Here is an 18,504-nt window from a genome sequence, read left to right as displayed (position 1 = left end):
ATTTTCACCCCTGCTAAATTTTCAGCAATTTCCCGTTTGTCGTGTTTACTGTTTAATCCCGTATTTTAATTTATTACCGACAGTAAGTTAAAATACATTACAATTAAAACTTATTTTTAAACTTACTTTAGTCTAGCTCACGAAAATGTGTCTAGATCTAGTTCTTGTAAATCTACGAATAAGCTGGATTCTCTAGTAGTGAAGTCTAGTGTGCTAGGAATCAGCTCGATTCTACGCAGCCCAAGCCAATGTGAATGACTCAGGACTCAGGACTCAGTCGAGAGTTTTGAGTCCAGGAAGGTCTAGAATCTAGATCTAGATCTAGAGATCTAGATCTAGATTTCTAGAATCTATTAATTATTCATATTAATATTATAGCAGAACTCCTGGGCCAGTGTGTTGCATTGAGTTAATTGATAATAATTGTTTAAGTTCAAATTACTGATTGATTACCTCAGCCTAAGCTTAATAAATAAAATTTAGATCTAAGAGGGCCTAATAATTATAATATTTTCCGTACTACACACAAAAATGTGCAGTAGTCAGTAGGTAGATCTAGACTAGATCTAGAATCTAGATAAAAAACCTGATCTATTAAAATTATGTAATTTAAGTATTGCTGATGACTAAAACAGTCTAAACTCTAAAGTCTAAAGCCAAGCCTGTGGCCTATTGTAATATATAATATATATATTTAATAATTTTTTAATTATATATAGTTAGGGAGTAGGCCTATTTTATATGTTGAGATTCTAGTAATATATATTATATAAACTACCTAGATCTAGATCTAGTATAAAATAAGTATTTTTAATTCAAGTAAAATGGCAAAAAATATTGAAATCAAATGTCATTTTAATATTTGGGAAGTTTTATAACAACATTTTGTTACTAAAGGTTATATGAAACAAATAATAAAGAAGTCAAAGAACGGGGATGGCGTGGCCTAAGCGATAGAGTGCTAGGCCGCTAACCCGAAAATCTCGTGTTGGAATCCGGGTCCAAGTCAGTAGAATATTACTGAGTCAACCCAGCTCTTATGGGTACCTAACTCACATTAGGGAAAGTAAAGGCAGCTGGGCAAAGTGCTGTCCACACCTTCCCTTCTAAAGAGGATTCTTTACTTTTACTTTACAAAGAATTTTTATTACATATAGATCTGCCCCTAAGGAAGTAGTTAATTGAATTTTTTTTTCATTTCTAGATACTGCCTTTAAAATGGCCAATTGTGGGTGGCTTTGGAGTATCATCTGGTTCATAATCCTCATAGTGTTTGGCTGGCCAATTGGATTTCTGTGCGCCATTATCTTTGTCATCTTTAGTCCCTGTGCAGCCTGTTGCTCTGGCTGCAATGAACTTATTAACTTACTTGAAAGAGGTGTTAAACTGCCTCTAACTTGTGCCCAGAATATGGTGTCTGGCAAGTCCATGTGTTAATTAGATTCCATTCATCTTAGCATGTATTAGAAAAGCTAATCTCTAATTTTTTAATTACCATTCACTGTATTTTATTTCATCAAAGTCCTAATGAAAACTAATTTTTTCCCCTAAAAGCTTTAGGTGCATATGCAATTTTTTAACAACACAATTTTATCAACTCCAAAAGAATTCCACAATTTTTCTCTGTATATTCAATATCTGGAGAAAACATTTTTTTTTTTTTTTTTTTTTTTACTATTTTTTTACACTGTAACTAAATGAGTACTAAGTTTGTTTTAGCTTGATAATAGCTTAATTGCACAAATAAAATTATTTTCTGGGGTTCATAATACACTGACTTGAAAATAATTACAAGCTTTTTAAAAAATGAAGATTATTTCAACTATCAAGCCCAAATTATTGTATCTCAGAAGTAATCTTACTTCCCTTTATTAATAAAGAATTCTCAACAAAATGAAAAACAACAGTGTCTCAATTTTAGAAAACTGTTAGGCTTATATAGCATAATATTAATAATAACTAGGAACATTATAGGTCTATATGTTTTGTATTACTTTTAAATTTATGGTTGAGATAGGTATTTTAGTTATTCAAATTACAAATTTCTAGACCTGATACATATAGCTGTATTGTAAATTATGATCTTCAATACTTTATTGTATTTTTTACATTTTTTGTTATTTATCATTTATTATACACTTACAATATGTTGTAATAATGGCTCATTTATGTAGTGATATATAAATAAAAGCCAATGTGTAAAACTCAGTAATCATTGATTAGTAAATCATGTCAAAATACAAATTTGATATTTAAATTAAATTGATTTTATTTTAATGAGTGTATGTTAATCAACTTTTGTTTTACATCATTTTTATGTAAGCTTTTATATTAAGAGATTTAAAAACAAAGTATTTAAAATTTAAGAATCAGATAGGCCCTATTTCAATATTTTACAGAATCAAATGGGGTATGTCAAACATGGCAGGATCTATTATTGGAGATTAATTTATAAACTTCCAGGGTGCTTTATTTCATATTTATTTATAGGCTGATGTTTACTTAACCCTTTGTCTATGCTTTAATTTGTCTGTGTTTTTTATGCTACTTTATAAATGTAGTTAGTATACCCTCAAAAAACTTTTGTTTGTGTATTCTATTTTGCCAACTACCTAACTTAAAAAAATATTGGATAGTAATAGTTCTGTATGCAATAATGCAAGAAAGTAAAACAAGCCAAAGTTTTGTAAAGTCAAATACACCGATTATAAAATTTCATTTAAAGGCATCATGATTGCTTATTTAATTAATGGCTATAGAAGCAACCTAATTTCATTCAACCCCTTTGTAATATTCCTTTTGGTGTGTCAGTCAAAGTTTGACTTGGTATTTAGAATCTAACTTTCCCCAAAACTGTTATAAAATATTGTGATCAGGATTAAAAATCTAGTAAAAATGTTTTTGTCTGATTTAATAGTGGAGAAGAAACTTGGGTTAATGTAATTTATTGTACAATAACTTTTTTTAAGATGAGAGTCCATTTTAACTAGATAAATGAATATATTCTTATAAATAGACATTCACACAGTTGTAGCTTACTATTTATTAATAGCAAAAAAGTATGATAAATTGTAAGTTCCCTTGTGTGTATTTAGCCGTTTTGTTTTATTTTACCACCATTTTAAGCATTTACCACGATTGTCTAACACTATTTTTAAAATATTAAAATGTTAGATGTCCAAAAAGGGATTTCTGAGAACCTGGTTAACATTTTAGTTAGGACTGATTGTTTCATTGCAAACATGTTCCCTTTTTTGCTCAACCTGAATGTAAGGACCAGTAAAAACTAGAATTTTATGCTATTTCACTTTTGGTTTTTTTACTCATAAAAGTGCCACATCTAGTCTCATTTTTACTATATTTTTTACTGCTGCATTTCATTTTTGTTTGACTGGATCTGTAAATTGTATTATTGGTGTTGATGGAATACGCCCAAAGCTTTAGTCATGTCTCTCTTTCGTAAGACTGATTCTCTATACATTTTGCAATAAATATTATATTATTTCTTGCCAATCTACAAAAAAAATATACCTGTATCTTTTTCAGTTTTGATTAAATTATATCTTGTACAAAAATCTGATCTACTCAGTGCTTTAAACATATCCTTCTGTAATACTGCCTTACTCAGCCATGTTCATGATAATGCAGCCAGCAGGCCTACTTATTTTTTTTATTTTTTTTTGTGTGCTTATTTTTACACAATTCAAATACATTCTCTCAGTATTGAAGTAGTGATGAAACTTGAGTCCATTAAACATTGATCTTATTTATGGCAGTAGCTTCATGGACAGAACAAATGACACCAGTTTGGTTTTAAAAGTCCCTATATTTTCTTATTCATTTTTAAATACTATTTCCTCTCATATTTCCTAATGAAGTAGAAACTTGTATTTTCATCCTCTCAGCTGAATGGTATCTAAAGAACTGATAATTAAAATTAGGGACAAAGATTGTTTTGCTAAATGAACCTATAGTTCTACTAATAAGTTTTTAAGAATCTAATTTAGATAAGCTTTAATACAAGTGTCTTTTTCATCTATGAGGTTTCACCCAATTAAAATAACTTGTTTGGTCTTACAGTTTAAAATGCATTTTAAAAACTTAAATTTATGTTAAAGAAAAAATTCATGGACTTTCAAAATATTTAATGGCCTATGTGAGAAAAATTGAAAAAGTGCTGCTGAATTAGATTTAGAAAAGCAATTGTTATTGCAATTTTTTGTTTACCAGTTATACAATATTTGTTTTGATATTTGCCTTGGCTTCAGGTTGATGATTTAAAAAGCTTTTATGTATCAAATTAGAATGTGATATTCTTTTATTCACATTTGCCTTTCTTATTTTAAAATTATTCCAAATATTTAATCTATTCTTCAGCAATAAAGTTTCTAGGCATTTTTATTTCCTAACATTGTATTGTTTGCTCCAGGTTCTCAATTACATTTCTATACACTACTCCCTCTTAGCATAATTAATATGGAAAAATCAACTGGGTCTAGAGCAATGTTAAAAAAATGTATAACAACTGCTGATCTGCTAGTTTTTATATTGTAATGATAAAAAATAGATTATTAAATGATTTCCAAACTTGTATTTGTTTTTAAGTTTAAGTAAGGTTTGATATGTATTTAAATTATAATATATATATAGCCCATTCTTTAGTTGGTTAATCATGGTAGGACCAATACAACTATTGTGTAATTTTGATATTTCCCAAATGTGTTCTATTTTTAATTTCTTGATTCTCAAATAGTTCATTGTAACTGGTTAACAATTCTAAAATTGTTTTTATGTTCATTGTAATTTTTTCTTCCTGCATTTTGAAATTATGAAATGATTGTACCCTGAAGTTACCTGGTATACATTTTTGAGCTTCCATTTTAAAACCAAAATGCTATTTCTAAAACATTTTTATATACTAATCTCAGCATGTGAACTTTAGTCTCCATAAAACTGTATTTAATACTTTCAATATATTTTCTTTAAAAGATGAACATGTTTTTGTTGTGACTTTTCTCATAAGTGTTTGAAGCCACTTAATAATGTGTATTATATATATATATATATATATATATATATATATATATATATATATATATATATATATATATATATATATATATATATATAGGCTATACTATATATTAAAAGATAAAATGAAAAAGTGTGGTAACCTACTTCTAAAAAAAATCAGTTCATCTATCTAGGCCTGCCTAATCAAATGCAAGAAAAAAAAACAAAGGGGAAAAAACCGCTGACCAAGCTTTTCAATAATGTTTATAGCGAGGTTATGTTTTGATGTTACAGCAAACTTTAATATTCAATCTTTTGGCAAATAACGTGATCCGTATCACTGATTCGATTGGACGGACGCACTGCTATATCTCCAAGAGATTTGAAAGATGTTCTCAGTTCAATCCAGCTGGGACACGCTGATACCAGAGCTCTGTTCACCCAATAGGTTGGGTGGAATTGGTTCTCGAACATTCGATAGATCGTTGTCTAATCACAAAGTCCCCTTGAAAGAAATCTTAATCCACCGACTGCAGTGCTGTGACCCGAGTTCCGTTGACCGCATTCAAGGCGACCCTGTAGGGCAGGCCCATCCCTTCCTTCAGCATGTTGACCAGGCTGCCAAGTTCGCTGACCACAGCGTGCAGTGGCGAGATGAGGACAAACAGACTGGCGCAGACGTAGCCCACGGGCCAGGCTACAAAGAGCAGCACCAGGAGCCAGTAGAGGCTGTAGAGGTATCTCATTCTCCACACTTTGAGCTCACGGGTTTTATTCATGCTGCGGGTCACCTGGAAATCAAGCAGAAACAACATCGGTTCAATACATGCGAATTGAAGTGGACGTCAAAAGATGGCGTCAAGCTATTAAGGGGGAGGGGCAGTCGGACTTTTTAGGACTTTTGTGACGAAGGTGAGGGTTGTGGGGTGCAGTAAGAGTGACGTCACACTTGTTAAATTTTTAAACTAAATTTTAAAACATTTTAATTAAAAAAAAAAAGTTGTAAACCATGTTTTAAAAAAAGTTATGTTGCGTTTTCTAAATACTGTAATGAAGATGTTCAATATAGATAATTATTTCACTAATTACTGATTTAATATTTTTCTAAAAGAAAATTCTGTTTTAAAAAATTAAAAAATGGGGGTAGGGGGTTTGATTTTTGTGTGACAATGATAGGTATTGCGATTTGCGTAGTAAATACAGTGTCGACGATGCTTGACATCGTATGGCCAATTGATCAACACAAAGTCTTTATGTTTTCTTGCTTCTTTAATTGATCTATCATACAACATGTATCAGACACAGCTGACTAACAAGGAACGGGCCCCCAAACTTTCCTAGACCAACCTTTTACCCTACCTACTAAATATGGCGTTTTCCCCTTTCGTTTCTACCTTACAGAAACTGTATTCAAATATTTACATTTCATACAAACAAAATGCAACATTAACACATATGAACAAAAGGGAAGCTACTCTAGACCAACACCCTCTATTTAAATAACCTATCTAATGCATTGATAACAGAAAAAGGAGGGGGTGGGGTAAAATTGTCCAAAAAAGTGAGTTCATTAAAGGACGATCCCTAAGGCATTAGCTGTTTTAGATTCATGTGGGCGGGGGATGTCAAAGGCAACACGCACCATGTCAGCCACGTGTCAGCTAGTGCAGATGTGTCTGTGTACATACCATCCCACACACAGCTTGCTGTATCTGTACATGAACCAAGTGTCTACAACATCCCACACACAGCTTGTTGTATCTGTACATGAACCAAGTGTCTACAATATCCCACACACAGGTTGCTGTATGTGTACATGAACCAAGTGTCTACAACATCCCAGACACAGCTTGCTGCATGTGTACGATCCGCCCTTTATAAGTGGTTGACTAATCCATTCCGTGTCTCCCACTCATAGTTGTGGCTGCTCTTTGGCCAACAGTTAATAATAGCGTCCCAGATTTAGCTCGCTTGGAATCAGCGTTAATTGCCCACTCTCGTTCAGGTATGTTCAGACTTTGCCAGCAAAGTTTCTTTCAGACATCTTCTTGAAACTTTTTAGGGGGGGGGGGGGGCACAGGACACTGGTTGAAGTATAGGCTACACTTCTTATATGAATTCTATTTCGTATGGGAAGGGAATGGTAAACGTACTTTTTACATTTTTTAGCCCTTCATGGTAAAAATAAAACAGCTTGAGGCTAATAATGCCATTAGCCTATTTTGTTGTTGGAATGAAGCGTAAAGAAACTCAATCGAGAATCTCGAACACGTGACACATTGGTTACATACCGTTTTGGGGATGTTCTTAGTCATAACTGCTGGATGCTCATCATAATGTTGGAAGGGAAAGTCAGTGTGAGTTACTGTAAATGTCCTTTGTTTGTTTCTACGGGTGTATCAACTGCATTCAGGCTGAATGGAAAGGAAAAATCAGTCTTTTAAAAAAACATCTGTTACCTCCTCCCCTCCACGTCGTCATAAAACTCTGAGCGCTTCTTGTAAATTTTCTTACAACAGTATCTATATGACTGTGAGTAGGTCATGGGTAGTGCTAAATTTTTACTGCGTTTAGGGGGGGGGGGGGATGACGTGCAGACAAGATAACGGTGAAGGGGGGGGGGGGGTTGAAAAATGTGACATCACATCATTTAATAGGCTTACTACTACTGCCGAAATGGCACAGCATGGTTGACAAGTAGAGCATTCGACTACAAACCCGAAAGTTTGGATTCCGAGCTCGAATCTGTAGGACGCCACTGAGTCCAAAAAGCTCTAATGAGTACCTAACTCACGTTGTTAGGGAAAATAATAAAGTCGACTGGGCGTTGTGCTAACAACACTATCCCCTAATGAAACGGATGAACTCTACTTCACTTGTTCCATGACCTATATTAAGGTTCGAAAGGTACTTTACTTCTACTACTAGATCTATAGTATAGTATCGAAGCAGTAATAAAGTGTGAACAAATCGTATTTTATTTGTTTACAATACATTGTGTTTTAGGTTCACTCTTTCAATTGTCTAGCCTTATTCCACAGGTCAGCGCTTAGAAGAAACACAAAGACAATTCGTTTGAAAATCCTAAAAATACGTACAGTATATCGCATGATGGTGTCTCGACTTCATGAGAAGCCAAATAAGAACACAGTGCATGCGGAAACAAAAAGACCATGTTCGCGGGGTTGATGTTAATGTTCGATGACGTCATTGGCTTTTCCTCTACAGCACATTCTGGTGCTGTGTAAACTTTTCCGTGTGCTGTGATTTGTTTGGTGTTCGAAATGGATGCTGTGTTGAAAAGCAGCAAAAGTTGGGTTAATTTTGAAAATGAAAACTGTAGGTCTAAAACTTAACTCACTAGATTCCTTGGATAGCCCGTTTTATGTCACAAAGTGCGCACCGATTGTGCGCAAATGTCGCTGATTTCATTTCTCAGACGGGTTAGATCGTATGTGCACCTCAGCGTCCCCCCCCCCCCCCCACACACAAACACACTTAAAATGATATCTTGGACGCGGGCCTCGATGATGTTTTATAATTCACACTTCCAGTCTTAAACTCGACGGAATAATCAACAACGTACAACATAAATTGAACGTAGATCTACGTCGTTTATCGAATCTTGTCCAGATAAGCCCTGCCAAAAAACGTTAACCCATTCACCCCCCCCCCCCCCCACAAAAAAACAAGAGGGTATGAAACTTGTACCTTTTACTTTTAGATCTATATTTTATTGAAGAGGGTGAAATTGTAATATGTTAATTTGCATGAATAGGTTTGTATTTTGGTACCTTTAAGCTTAACTCCAACCTAAGAGGCGGATAATAAGTTTTTTTTTTTTTTTTTTTTGTTTTTTTTTTGTAGCGTGCGTTTGAATATTCAAATGTCTCACATCAAAAATAGGTCACAGGTGGTGGGGCTTAACGTTGTGCTCGTGTACGTTTTGCATTAGGAGGCGGGGCTTATCTGGACAAGATCCCGTTTAACACCCAAGTCAAAACAAAAGTTTATCAGATTATTTTAAGAACCGAGACAATGCCGTAATAGTAATAGATTTTTTTTTAATTAAGTAGTCTCGCCACATCTTCCTCTTTATCTGGGCTCCATTCGTCTCAACAGATATATTTTATGTTTTGGAATTATCCAGTTGACCACTCCACCGTAAGTCATTTAATCCGGCCGTCTACGATTACAAATATAATAAATATAAAGGTAGGACTAAAAACAAGTTGGAACCCACTTACCTTTATAATTATCTGCATACGTCCGGTGCACCCCCCCCCCCCTTCGCTTTTGTTACCTATTGAATGTGGCTAGACAGGTGTACCAAAGTGTATGACACGTCTGCTGTCGAGAGCCCTGACGAAATCAGCTTTGGCGAGCAGGCTGGCCATGCAAATCTCCGGCATGAACTGGCACAGCTCCAGGAAGTCGGTCAACTCGTAGATATCGCTCTCCGGGAACATGACGGTGAATGGGCGAATGATGACCACAAGTATCGAGCTCATTATGCCAAAGGGCAGGGCCACGAAGAAGAACATCAACAGCCAGAAGGTCGTGTTGAGGGTGGCGTAGATGTACGGGTGGTCAACTATGTCTTGGTCGGTAGTCGTGGACCTCAAGCGGGAGCTCATTATTAATTAGACCAGGGGGGAGAACGTTATTTATCTATGTGCAAGCCTACATGAAAACCCCGCGATTTCTGGCCTTTGTTTACTAACAGTTTTGGATGGTGCAGTAATTTTTTTACTGCGCAAATGATACCAGAAGTGCACACACACACACACACAAAACCATTCTTTCAATCAAAGCCATAGGGTGTTTACAGGTCTAAGACCTAATATTGTTATTTAAAGATACCTCACGTTTGTAACGAAATGAATTTTCGAGAAATTCTACTCCAGTAATTTAAAATTAGATCAATTTATAGTCTCTCATCTAATAGATACCACACATCAGCCCGGGCGGGGGGGGGGGGAGGAGAAAGGGAAGCGTGGACATCATAAGGATTAGGGGAGGGGGGGGAAGGGGGCTCTAAAAAATGGTGAAATTTTTAAACGGCAGTTAGCAAAAAAATAAAAATCAGTAAATAAAATTTACTTATCATAAAAAAAATATCTACGTTTATATTCCGAGTAGTTTTCTTAAAAATAAATATTCTTAAGTTAAACACAAAAATGGGGTCTATTGCGGATTGATTTACCAGAAACGCTGGTTCTCTCCAGTTAATGTTATCCTCATGAAACAGGATAAGAACGGTAATGCAATTTCTAAAGGGGAGATAATTTATTTTTTTTCTTTTCTGAAGGTGATGGAATAAATAACTGAAGTAGGTCTACCTATAATTTTATGTTGTATCTATTCACTAAAATTTAACAGCTTGGCGTGCACAAATTTTATTATCTAAGGTAGTAGGAACAGGAGCTGGTTGATCAGTTTCTTGTGTGAGGTAATAGTGTACCTTTGCCCTTGCAACATTCTTCTATTTAGTTAGGTTGATACAAGTGGCTTACACAGCTGTTTACAGTTTGCTAACTTGTGACAAATAAACTATACATGTTAGGAAAAAAATCTTGCAAGTCAGTAACCATACATCATACATGTGGGGAAAATTTTTTCAAACACCATTAACTTGTTGCAAGTTTTTTTCTCAAAGTAAAGTATCCCTTTCAAACCTGATGGTCTATTGGGCAAGTGAAGTAGAGTTCACTTGTTTCTGTGACCTCGGCATATGAAGAGATAATGTGGTCAGCACTATGCCCAGCCGCCTTTACTTTCCCTAACGTGAGTTAGGTCCATCAGAGTTGGGTGGACTCAGGGACAGTCTACTGACTTGAACCCGGATTCGAACTCGAGACTTACGGGTTAGCAGTCCAGCTCCCTACCGCTAGACTACCCCGTCCAATTTTTTTTTCTCTACATGTATAGTATTCATGTCTCAAGTGTCAACAAAGTGTTACCCAATTTTTAAAACACTAGATATGGCTCACACACAGTCCCTTTTCATTAAACTTGTATTATCTTTATTAACAAATATATACTTCTAGCTAGAAACTACAAAGGAACGGCATGGTCAGATGGTAGAGCTTTCAACAGGTAACTCAAGTCTTGAGTTCAGACTAGGGTCCGTATGATGTCCCAGAATCCACCCAGGACTGATGGGTACCTGACTCACATTAGGGAAAGTAAAGGCGCTTGGGCATTGTGTAAACCACTATCCCTTCATATGCAGAAGTCACCAAAACATGTGAACTCGAATCTACCCCATGGACCATAAGGTTGGAATGGGTACTTTTCTTTTTGGAAACTACACTGCCTAATAGAACAAGGTTTGCTAACTGAAACCACTTGATTCTTTAATTAATTTTAAAAAAAAGATATTTTTTAATTTTTTAGAATTGAAAGTTTTCAAATATAGATGATCAGTTTGTATACAGTTTAGGGACTTGAGACAAAACATGACAGAAATATTATTAAATTATAATTTCTCAGGCAAACATACATCATTTGACTTTAAACATTACATTAACACTGATAAATAATTGTTCAGCACTGTATCTGACTTAAATTTTACCATTAAAATTGAATTATTTACAATTTTAATTTTTTTTGGTCACAAAATACAGATTGATAAATAATTAAAAAAAAAAATAACTCAACCAAGTATGAGCCCAATATCAATGTATTTATGGAGTGAAGTACTAAATGTCATGAATGTTTGACTTCTGATACACAACAGCAAAGGAAAAGAGAAAGAAGAGCCAAAAAAAAAGGGAGAGCAGTGCGGTTAGAGAAACTGATACTGATAAGATTCCACAATATTTACATTAGAATTTTAAAAATGTCATTTTCTCAAGGGTTAATAATAATAAGGGAAATTTCTTGCTAACTTGTACATGCAATATATTTAAATATGTACATATAACTGTAAAAACTAGATGAACTCAGTAGGCTATATTATTTATAAAAACAATATAAAGTTATTTAAATTGTAATAAAAATGTGGATGTTCATGACTAATACTATACCCTATTACCATATTCTATAAATGAAGTATTTATTACATTTGTTTATCACTCATTGTATACATTAATATTTAAAAAATGTGCTTTATATATAATTTTAAAAGCAAAAGTTTTACTGCCACTTTTATGATTAATGTTACAATTATTTTAAATCTAAGCATTTATCCAACACATTTTTAAGGCACTTGAATATCAAAATTATTATAAATAATTATAAAAGAATTTAAAATATTTTTATAACTGTCAAAGTAAGTAGTCAGACAATTGTTTTATTTTAAACTTAAAGTAAAAAACAAATTACAAATATTAAATGTCAGGGAGAAATAATATGATTGACACCCTAGCAAAGAGGATGATTATTTATTGGGAAAAAATAATTAAATTTAAAATAAATTGTTCAACTACACTTTAAAAATTAAAACATTGCTGCCATCATAAAAAATTCTATAACACAAATTGTGTTTCTCACATATTCCACAGTGATTCAGAGGTAAATCAATGTACATGTTATTTACACAACAAATTCCATTCATCTCATGCCATTAGACCCCTTCTTTTCATCATAGCAATGTATTTTTGATTGCTCCGCCTGTCTTGTTCAATTGCTCTCTGAACATCCCTAAAAGAGATTTTAAAATTTTTTTCTTAAAATAAAAAGAAGTGTGAGACTTCAGACCAAACTAATTACAAAAAATAGTGGTACCCCATAGAATGAACATAAAACAGTCTATTAGAACAAAAAGCAATTATAGAAGACAAGTTCTAACCAAGGCCAGCTGAAAAAATAAACGTTTTTTCTCTATATTAGTCAAGCATTAAAGTTAAAGAAAGAAAGAAAAAAAAGTTCAATAATTCCAGCAAGGCTAGTCCACTAAGGCAACCCAGTTCCAACTATGAATTTGACTTACTAATAATTGTATCTTATGAATAATATCTTATATTATGTCCAAAACATCTCACAATCTTTTAATGTCCACAGAAGTCATGCCGATGGTTTGTATTTATTTTTTAGCACATTTATTGCTTATCCCTGATGAATTTAAAAAAAAGTCTAATTCAGGTCTATAGGAAATGATGCTTTGTTAAATGAACGTCTAAACAGAATGTTTCATTTTATGAGATACCACTCTTTCCCTATAAGCAAACTTTAAAAATGATTGAATACCTAAAACATTCAATAAATAGTAACACTAAATATTAGAGTATTAAACAAAAAGACAAAAAAAAGGACATTACTTGGTTGTAGGCTTTTGGTTTGTAGTCTGGGCCAGCTTAGGTGCTTGCCTCACTGATGGTTTAACTCTTGCCACAGGTTTATTAGTGTCCATGGACTGCAGTTTTCCTGTGTGGGGTTTCCATGATAAAGGCTTGGCTAAACTTGCTTTTAGGTCAAATGTTGGCTTCTGAGAAATGGTGGTTGTTGTATTCATGGTGCTCTTGCCAGTGAATTGAAAAGGTGTGGTTGCTGGGGAGATATCAAGTTGCTAGAGTAAAAAAAAATAAAGCATTTCAAGCTAAACATAATTTTAGTCTAATATTCATTTTCATTTGTAAAGGATCAGAGATAATTTAATTTAACTGGGAAAAAATGCATTATACTTTATATCCACTTGACTTATAAAAGTGCATCTAATAAATCAACTTTTTATTTACACTTTAAAAGCAAAATATAAAACATACCAGTAGGCAAAGCTGAAACAGATTTCCTTGCTGACATTACTGGTCCTTGAATCCTTGGTGTTTTGTGTGTGCTTTGGTTTACAGTGCTGTTTAAAGCCCCTTTGAAAGTTACAGCAGAAGGTGTTTTAGCAAAATTGAAGCTCATGTTTTTGGTTGATGTTACAGTGGGCACAAAAGGCTTTGCTTGAGATGCATCAGGTAGAGGCCTGGTTACTGGTTTCACTATTTTAGGCTGGACATGTAGTAAAATAATTGTAAAATTAAAGACAATTAATACAAAACATGCATTTATATGGTCCTAATTGTTATAAATAATTCATTGATAGAATAAAAAAGTTTAAATTTCCATCAACAAATCAGTCTAAGGCAACTTTTTAAAAACAATTGATGAAATAAGAGACACATTTATATAATTGCAAGTGTTAGCAGCAAAAAATATTTTGTTAAAAACCAACATCAAATGTAAAATAAATCATTATAAGGATGAAATAAATTCATTGTCCCTTACTCCTTTCTTTGCAAGTGTCTTGGATCTTAAAGGTTTTCTTCCACTGCCTGTGAGTGTTTCCATTCGTTGCTGCTTCTTTTCAAGGTAAACATCAAGGGAATCAAATTTTGAAAATTCCTTATCATGTATTTTTGTCCAGTTTTTGTTACCTTCAGAATTCAATAATTACAGGTTAATAAAAACTGTGTTAAAGAAAAACTGCAGGAGTGATATAAACATAAAACCATAACTTCCAAAAATAAACTGGTTATACCTGGAGTCACTGGTTTACTATTTTCTACTTTATTCTTATTTGCAAGGAAAGCCACGAATCTTGGAATTTGACTAGGTTGTGAGGGTGAAGCAGTATCTGTACGATAAAAGATTGTAAGGGAAAGTTAATTAATAAGTGATTATATTTTTTGGTAAGAAGCTATTTAAGTTTAGAGAATTTGAGAAAACACAATCTAAAAAAAAAATATTCTAATAAGAAATAAAAATTTCTTACCCTTTTTCTTTTGGACTTTTTTGTCAATTGCTGACATAAGCGTTGCTTTCCGTTCAGCACTAGATAGGTTGGCATCCAAAGAATTAATTATTTCTCTTGTTCCAGGACTGGTAGAAGATCTTGTGCATCTCACTGCTGTCATGTGTGAAAAGGAAGAAGTATTCAAATTAAACTAATATAGAGCAGCATACTGTATGCCATACAAAATATTAATATACAGACAGGATTTGCACTCAAAAGTTTTATGTAAACATAACCAGTCTTAAGCCAACAAACTATAATATATTCAGTCTTTGACATGCACCACAATCTTTCCCCATAGACTTCATAATATTGGCAGATAATACAAATGTGTTTCTACATCAAGACACACTTGGTAGGTTATAAAAAAATAGAGCTCCAAAACAAACAAGACAAAAGGTGTATCAGATACATAACTTCCACTTTATAGCACTATAGTATAAAAAAAAAGAAATAATCAATTTTACAATACTGATAGATGACAATATTAATTCTAACATAAAGTTTGAAAACAAAGTAAATAGAAACATTAATGATTATCTAACCTGTCTCTTTGTTTTCTTTAGCTGATTGAACAGGACTCTCTTTATCATAAGTGTTTCTCCGTATCCTCTTGCTGGAGGGCTCATCTTGTTTGGCCACATTCAACTGTGGTTCAGATATTTTCTGCCTTGTGGTTCTCTTTTCTTCAGCTACTGGTGTGCAATTTGGACTTAAAGTTGGAGTGTCCAGTTCAAATGTTCTTCTACGTTTTCTTGTTGCTTTGTTATTTTGAACCACTTCATCTTTAAAAAAATAATATAAACAATGTGGAACTGAGCAAACTAGGCTATTTGATTTTAAAAAAAAACATATCACATTAATTTACAAAAAGTTTCTAAAGCATAATTATAAAAGGCATTATAAAAGCTCAAACATTAAACTAACAAAGAGTATAATAAGATTTGTATAAAATAATAGCAAATACTACAATGCAGAAAAATAATGGTAAGATTTCAAATGTGTGTGAAGATTACCTTTACTTAGCTGATCTACAGAAGCTCCTTCCACCACTTTGACCTCTGACTCGACTGTAACAGTGTCTAATGCGGGCTATAAAGAAATATAATACACTATTATACACCGGATATTGAGAAATGCTTCTAAGAACAGTTATGTAATTTGGAAATAACTGAAGATCATGGACCTGACTGTTGGAAGCTCTCTTACTTACAAGTGAAGTATAATCAGAAAAGCTAGAAAGCCCTAATTGAACGATGTTGTGTAGAGCATGTTTAACTTGTAAAAGTAATTTTAATTTTAAGTGCTATTTCATTTGTACAGAATTTTTTTCTTTTTTGGTAAATATTCAAAAGTAATAGTTTAATAGTCTAAACAAGTATGGCAAAGGTTGTACCGTGTAAGCATTGTTCATTTAGTTTACATAAACCACAACCTCACCTGTTTGTTTCTACTTGTAGTCAAGTCTTTCTCATTATCTCGTGGTGTGCTATCAGGATCTTCATTTTCTAACTCAAGGTAATGGCTTTTTAAAGCTTTGATAAGTTTGTCAACCTGGGAAGAAAAAAAAAACACATTAAAACAAAACATGTTTATTTAAAATTCGAATATATAGAACCATTTGGTCAATGGATAGTCATTATGTAAAATAAAAATGTAATCTTGAATAGCAATGAATGAAAAATTACTTGAAATTGGAAACTTTTCAATCAATAGGCCTAATTAAGCCTATATAAGTTAAATTGAGTTGTCATCTGGAAGTTAATGAGCCAATATGGTATATCCTCAAAATGTATATCCCCAAAACAGAAGTTATATGAAGACTCTGCCCTTCAGGTAATCCACAAAGAAAAACAAACAAATCCTTTCACAGTGAAAACAGGTATGTATGCTATCGCCAGTGAAAGTTATACTTATAGACTGGATCATGCAAAAGACCACAAGCAACAACACAGTAATCCAGAGGAATTTCACCAGAAGGCTGGAAGACATCTGCCTGCTATCTCAGGGGCAACAACATGCCCAAAACAAACTGAATCAACCATCTGAAGATGCCTCCTAAGTAAGACTAAAATCAATAGCTAAAAAGGAGAAGACATACAAAAAACCAATTCACATAATGGGAAAACATAATCAACAAGGTAGGGGGGAGGTAAGGACATAAAAAGTATCAACAAGGCCTGGGCTGATGTGTCTTCAACTCACTTACTATGCCAGATGGAATTGTACAGCCTTGTCACTCCAGAGTGAGCAACAAGAATCTTCAACACAAATGTAAAATGCAAAAGCAATCTATATATATAATTCTCTTCTGGGAGCCGTTAGAAAACAAGCTGCAACCTCGCCTTACAGTCCCCTCTCTTCCTCTCTATCGCTACCACCCCCACCCCCACATTGTCTGGTGAGCTGTGGTTCACGCTGTTTGCATTTTACAATCATAGAGACGGGTTTGGTGACGGCTATTAGGGGCAGATAAATTAGTTTGAAACGATTTTAAACTTAGAGGAGATAACTAAGAGGAGGCTGCTTTCACGTGGGGGGGGGGGGGTGTTTAGTGTTTTAAAGAAATATTTTCAGTGTCAGCGTTGGTACTGTCGAATTCACAAATTATGAATTACTGAAAATTATGAATTACGTATGTTATGCCGCGGGCCGGCTCGTATTCAATATTGTAATAAAATAGATTCTAGATCTAGAACTAGGCCAGGGCCTATTTAAAAAAAAACTAGATCTACAAGATCTCTAGATCAGGGATCTCTAAACTACCGCACGCGGGCCGGATGCGGCCCGTGAAGTCCTCTCATCCGGCCCGCAGAGATTTTTTTGTCCAAGGAAAAATCGTTTGTTGGTGATGGCTGATGAACTTTGACCAGAAAAATCAAAGACATGCCTGGAAGAAACTGGCCCCCGAACTGAAATTTGATAGTTAATGTGGCCCATGGACTGAAAAGTTTGGGGACCCCTGCTTGATGATAGAATAATTTTATTAATTTAGATCTCAACATTCAACATTAACTTAGTACTACTGACATTCAAAAGTGACTTAGTTCAGTCAGACTTACTCAGACTTGACTTACTGACTTAGGCCTAAGTCTTATTAAACGTCTTATTACTCTTAAAGTGACAGTTAATAATATTAATAACAGTAATAAGTCACTCAAACTCACAGTGTAATTTAAAAATAAAACTTTATAAAACTAACAGCGCTTTAATTTAATCTTACTCTCAAACTTTGCTAAGTTTTGAGTCAAAAGTCAAAGAAACCTCATCATTTCGTCAGTCAGACAGTCACAGAGTCAGAGTAACGTGTGTCGTCAATTTTTAAAACTTCCATGTTTATTGTTTACCTTTTGGTTAGCTTTAATCCCAGCATTTTTGGCTAATTTTTGAAGTTCTGAATATTTGAGTGTCTCTAAATCTTTTACAAACATGATTTCAGATCTAGAATATAGATTAGTCTACAACTCTTTTAAAAACAGTGTCTGTTTATGAGTAAAATATTGTTTTGTTTCCGTTTCGGAAATTAACATGCGACCCGGGCTTTCATTTGAACATTTGAGTAAATGAAGTGTCGAGAATACTGATTGGTTGACACAAGCACTGCATTAAAACTTCGAACTTTATTTTTTAATCATAGACCGATTGAATACTATTAGTAGTACTAGGCACCTTGTATATTTCCTGCTATGCATGCATTGACTTGGAAATAAGCCTAGCCTACACAACAGAATCTATAACCACCACATTGTTAATTTTTTTTAAAACTG

At 33.7% G+C, this 18,504-nt stretch overlaps 2 protein-coding genes and 1 long non-coding RNA gene across 5 annotated transcripts; 1 reads left to right on the top strand and 2 right to left on the bottom strand.

The window, feature by feature from the left end:
* On the top strand, positions 1–4,994 carry LOC131953892 (uncharacterized). Its single transcript, XR_009388702.1, has 2 exons — positions 1–82; positions 1,205–4,994. It is a non-coding gene; the product is annotated as an uncharacterized LOC131953892 (long non-coding RNA).
* A 252-nt stretch (positions 4,995–5,246) lies between these two features.
* LOC131953891 (uncharacterized) lies at positions 5,247–9,714 on the bottom strand. 2 transcript variants are annotated; one of them, XR_009388701.1, is made up of 4 exons: positions 9,261–9,714; positions 8,112–8,304; positions 7,305–7,427; positions 5,247–5,804 (listed from the first exon to the last, which is right to left on the bottom strand). XR_009388701.1 is itself a non-coding variant. In XM_059317319.1 (2 exons), exons 1-2 carry the CDS (start codon positions 6,780–6,782, stop codon positions 5,532–5,534), a joined length of 354 nt encoding a protein of 117 aa, XP_059173302.1. In that variant the 5' UTR covers positions 6,783–6,894; the 3' UTR covers positions 5,247–5,531. The 2 variants fall into 2 exon arrangements, 1 of the variants encoding a protein (XP_059173302.1); XM_059317319.1 differs by lacking the exons at positions 7,305–7,427; positions 8,112–8,304; positions 9,261–9,714 and adding an exon at positions 6,702–6,894.
* A 1,966-nt stretch (positions 9,715–11,680) lies between these two features.
* Positions 11,681–18,284, bottom strand: LOC131953889 (nucleolar and spindle-associated protein 1). 2 transcript variants are annotated; one of them, XM_059317317.1, is made up of 10 exons: positions 18,085–18,284; positions 16,178–16,291; positions 15,754–15,829; positions 15,283–15,522; positions 14,717–14,851; positions 14,483–14,578; positions 14,230–14,378; positions 13,722–13,953; positions 13,278–13,506; positions 11,681–12,685 (listed from the first exon to the last, which is right to left on the bottom strand). In XM_059317317.1, the coding sequence occupies exons 1-10, from the start codon at positions 18,166–18,168 to the stop codon at positions 12,673–12,675; spliced, it is 1,368 nt and encodes a 455-aa protein (XP_059173300.1). In that variant the 5' UTR covers positions 18,169–18,284; the 3' UTR covers positions 11,681–12,672. The 2 variants fall into 2 exon arrangements, with proteins under 2 accessions (XP_059173300.1, XP_059173299.1); XM_059317316.1 differs by having other exon boundaries at positions 11,681–12,660.
* Positions 18,285–18,504: the final 220 nt, after the last annotated feature.

The sequence above is a fragment of the Physella acuta genome, unplaced genomic scaffold, assembly GCF_028476545.2.
Source record: "Physella acuta isolate Inbredline_101_S28 unplaced genomic scaffold, ASM2847654v3 ptg000964l, whole genome shotgun sequence".
Classification (NCBI taxonomy): Eukaryota; Metazoa; Mollusca; class Gastropoda; family Physidae; genus Physella; species Physella acuta.
The sequence above is the reverse complement of the archived record's forward strand: the minus strand, read 5'-3'. Positions and strand labels throughout refer to the sequence as shown.

Excerpts from the sequence above, each read along its gene's own strand:
- LOC131953891 (XM_059317319.1), bottom strand. The coding sequence starts at position 6,782 with ATGTACAGATACAACAAGCTGTGTGTGGGATGTTGTAGACACTTGGTT. Across the intron at positions 5,805-6,701 it reads AGCAAGCTGTGTGTGGGATG|GTGACCCGCAGCATGAATAA; the intron begins GTATGTACACAG and ends CTTGATTTCCAG.
- LOC131953889 (XM_059317316.1), bottom strand. The coding sequence starts at position 18,168 with ATGTTTGTAAAAGATTTAGAGACACTCAAATATTCAGAACTTCAAAAA. Across the intron at positions 15,523-15,753 it reads TGTAGATCAGCTAAGTAAAG|ATGAAGTGGTTCAAAATAAC; the intron begins GTAATCTTCACA and ends ATTTTTTTAAAG. Across the intron at positions 14,852-15,282 it reads TAAAGAAAACAAAGAGACAG|CAGTGAGATGCACAAGATCT; the intron begins GTTAGATAATCA and ends CACACATGACAG.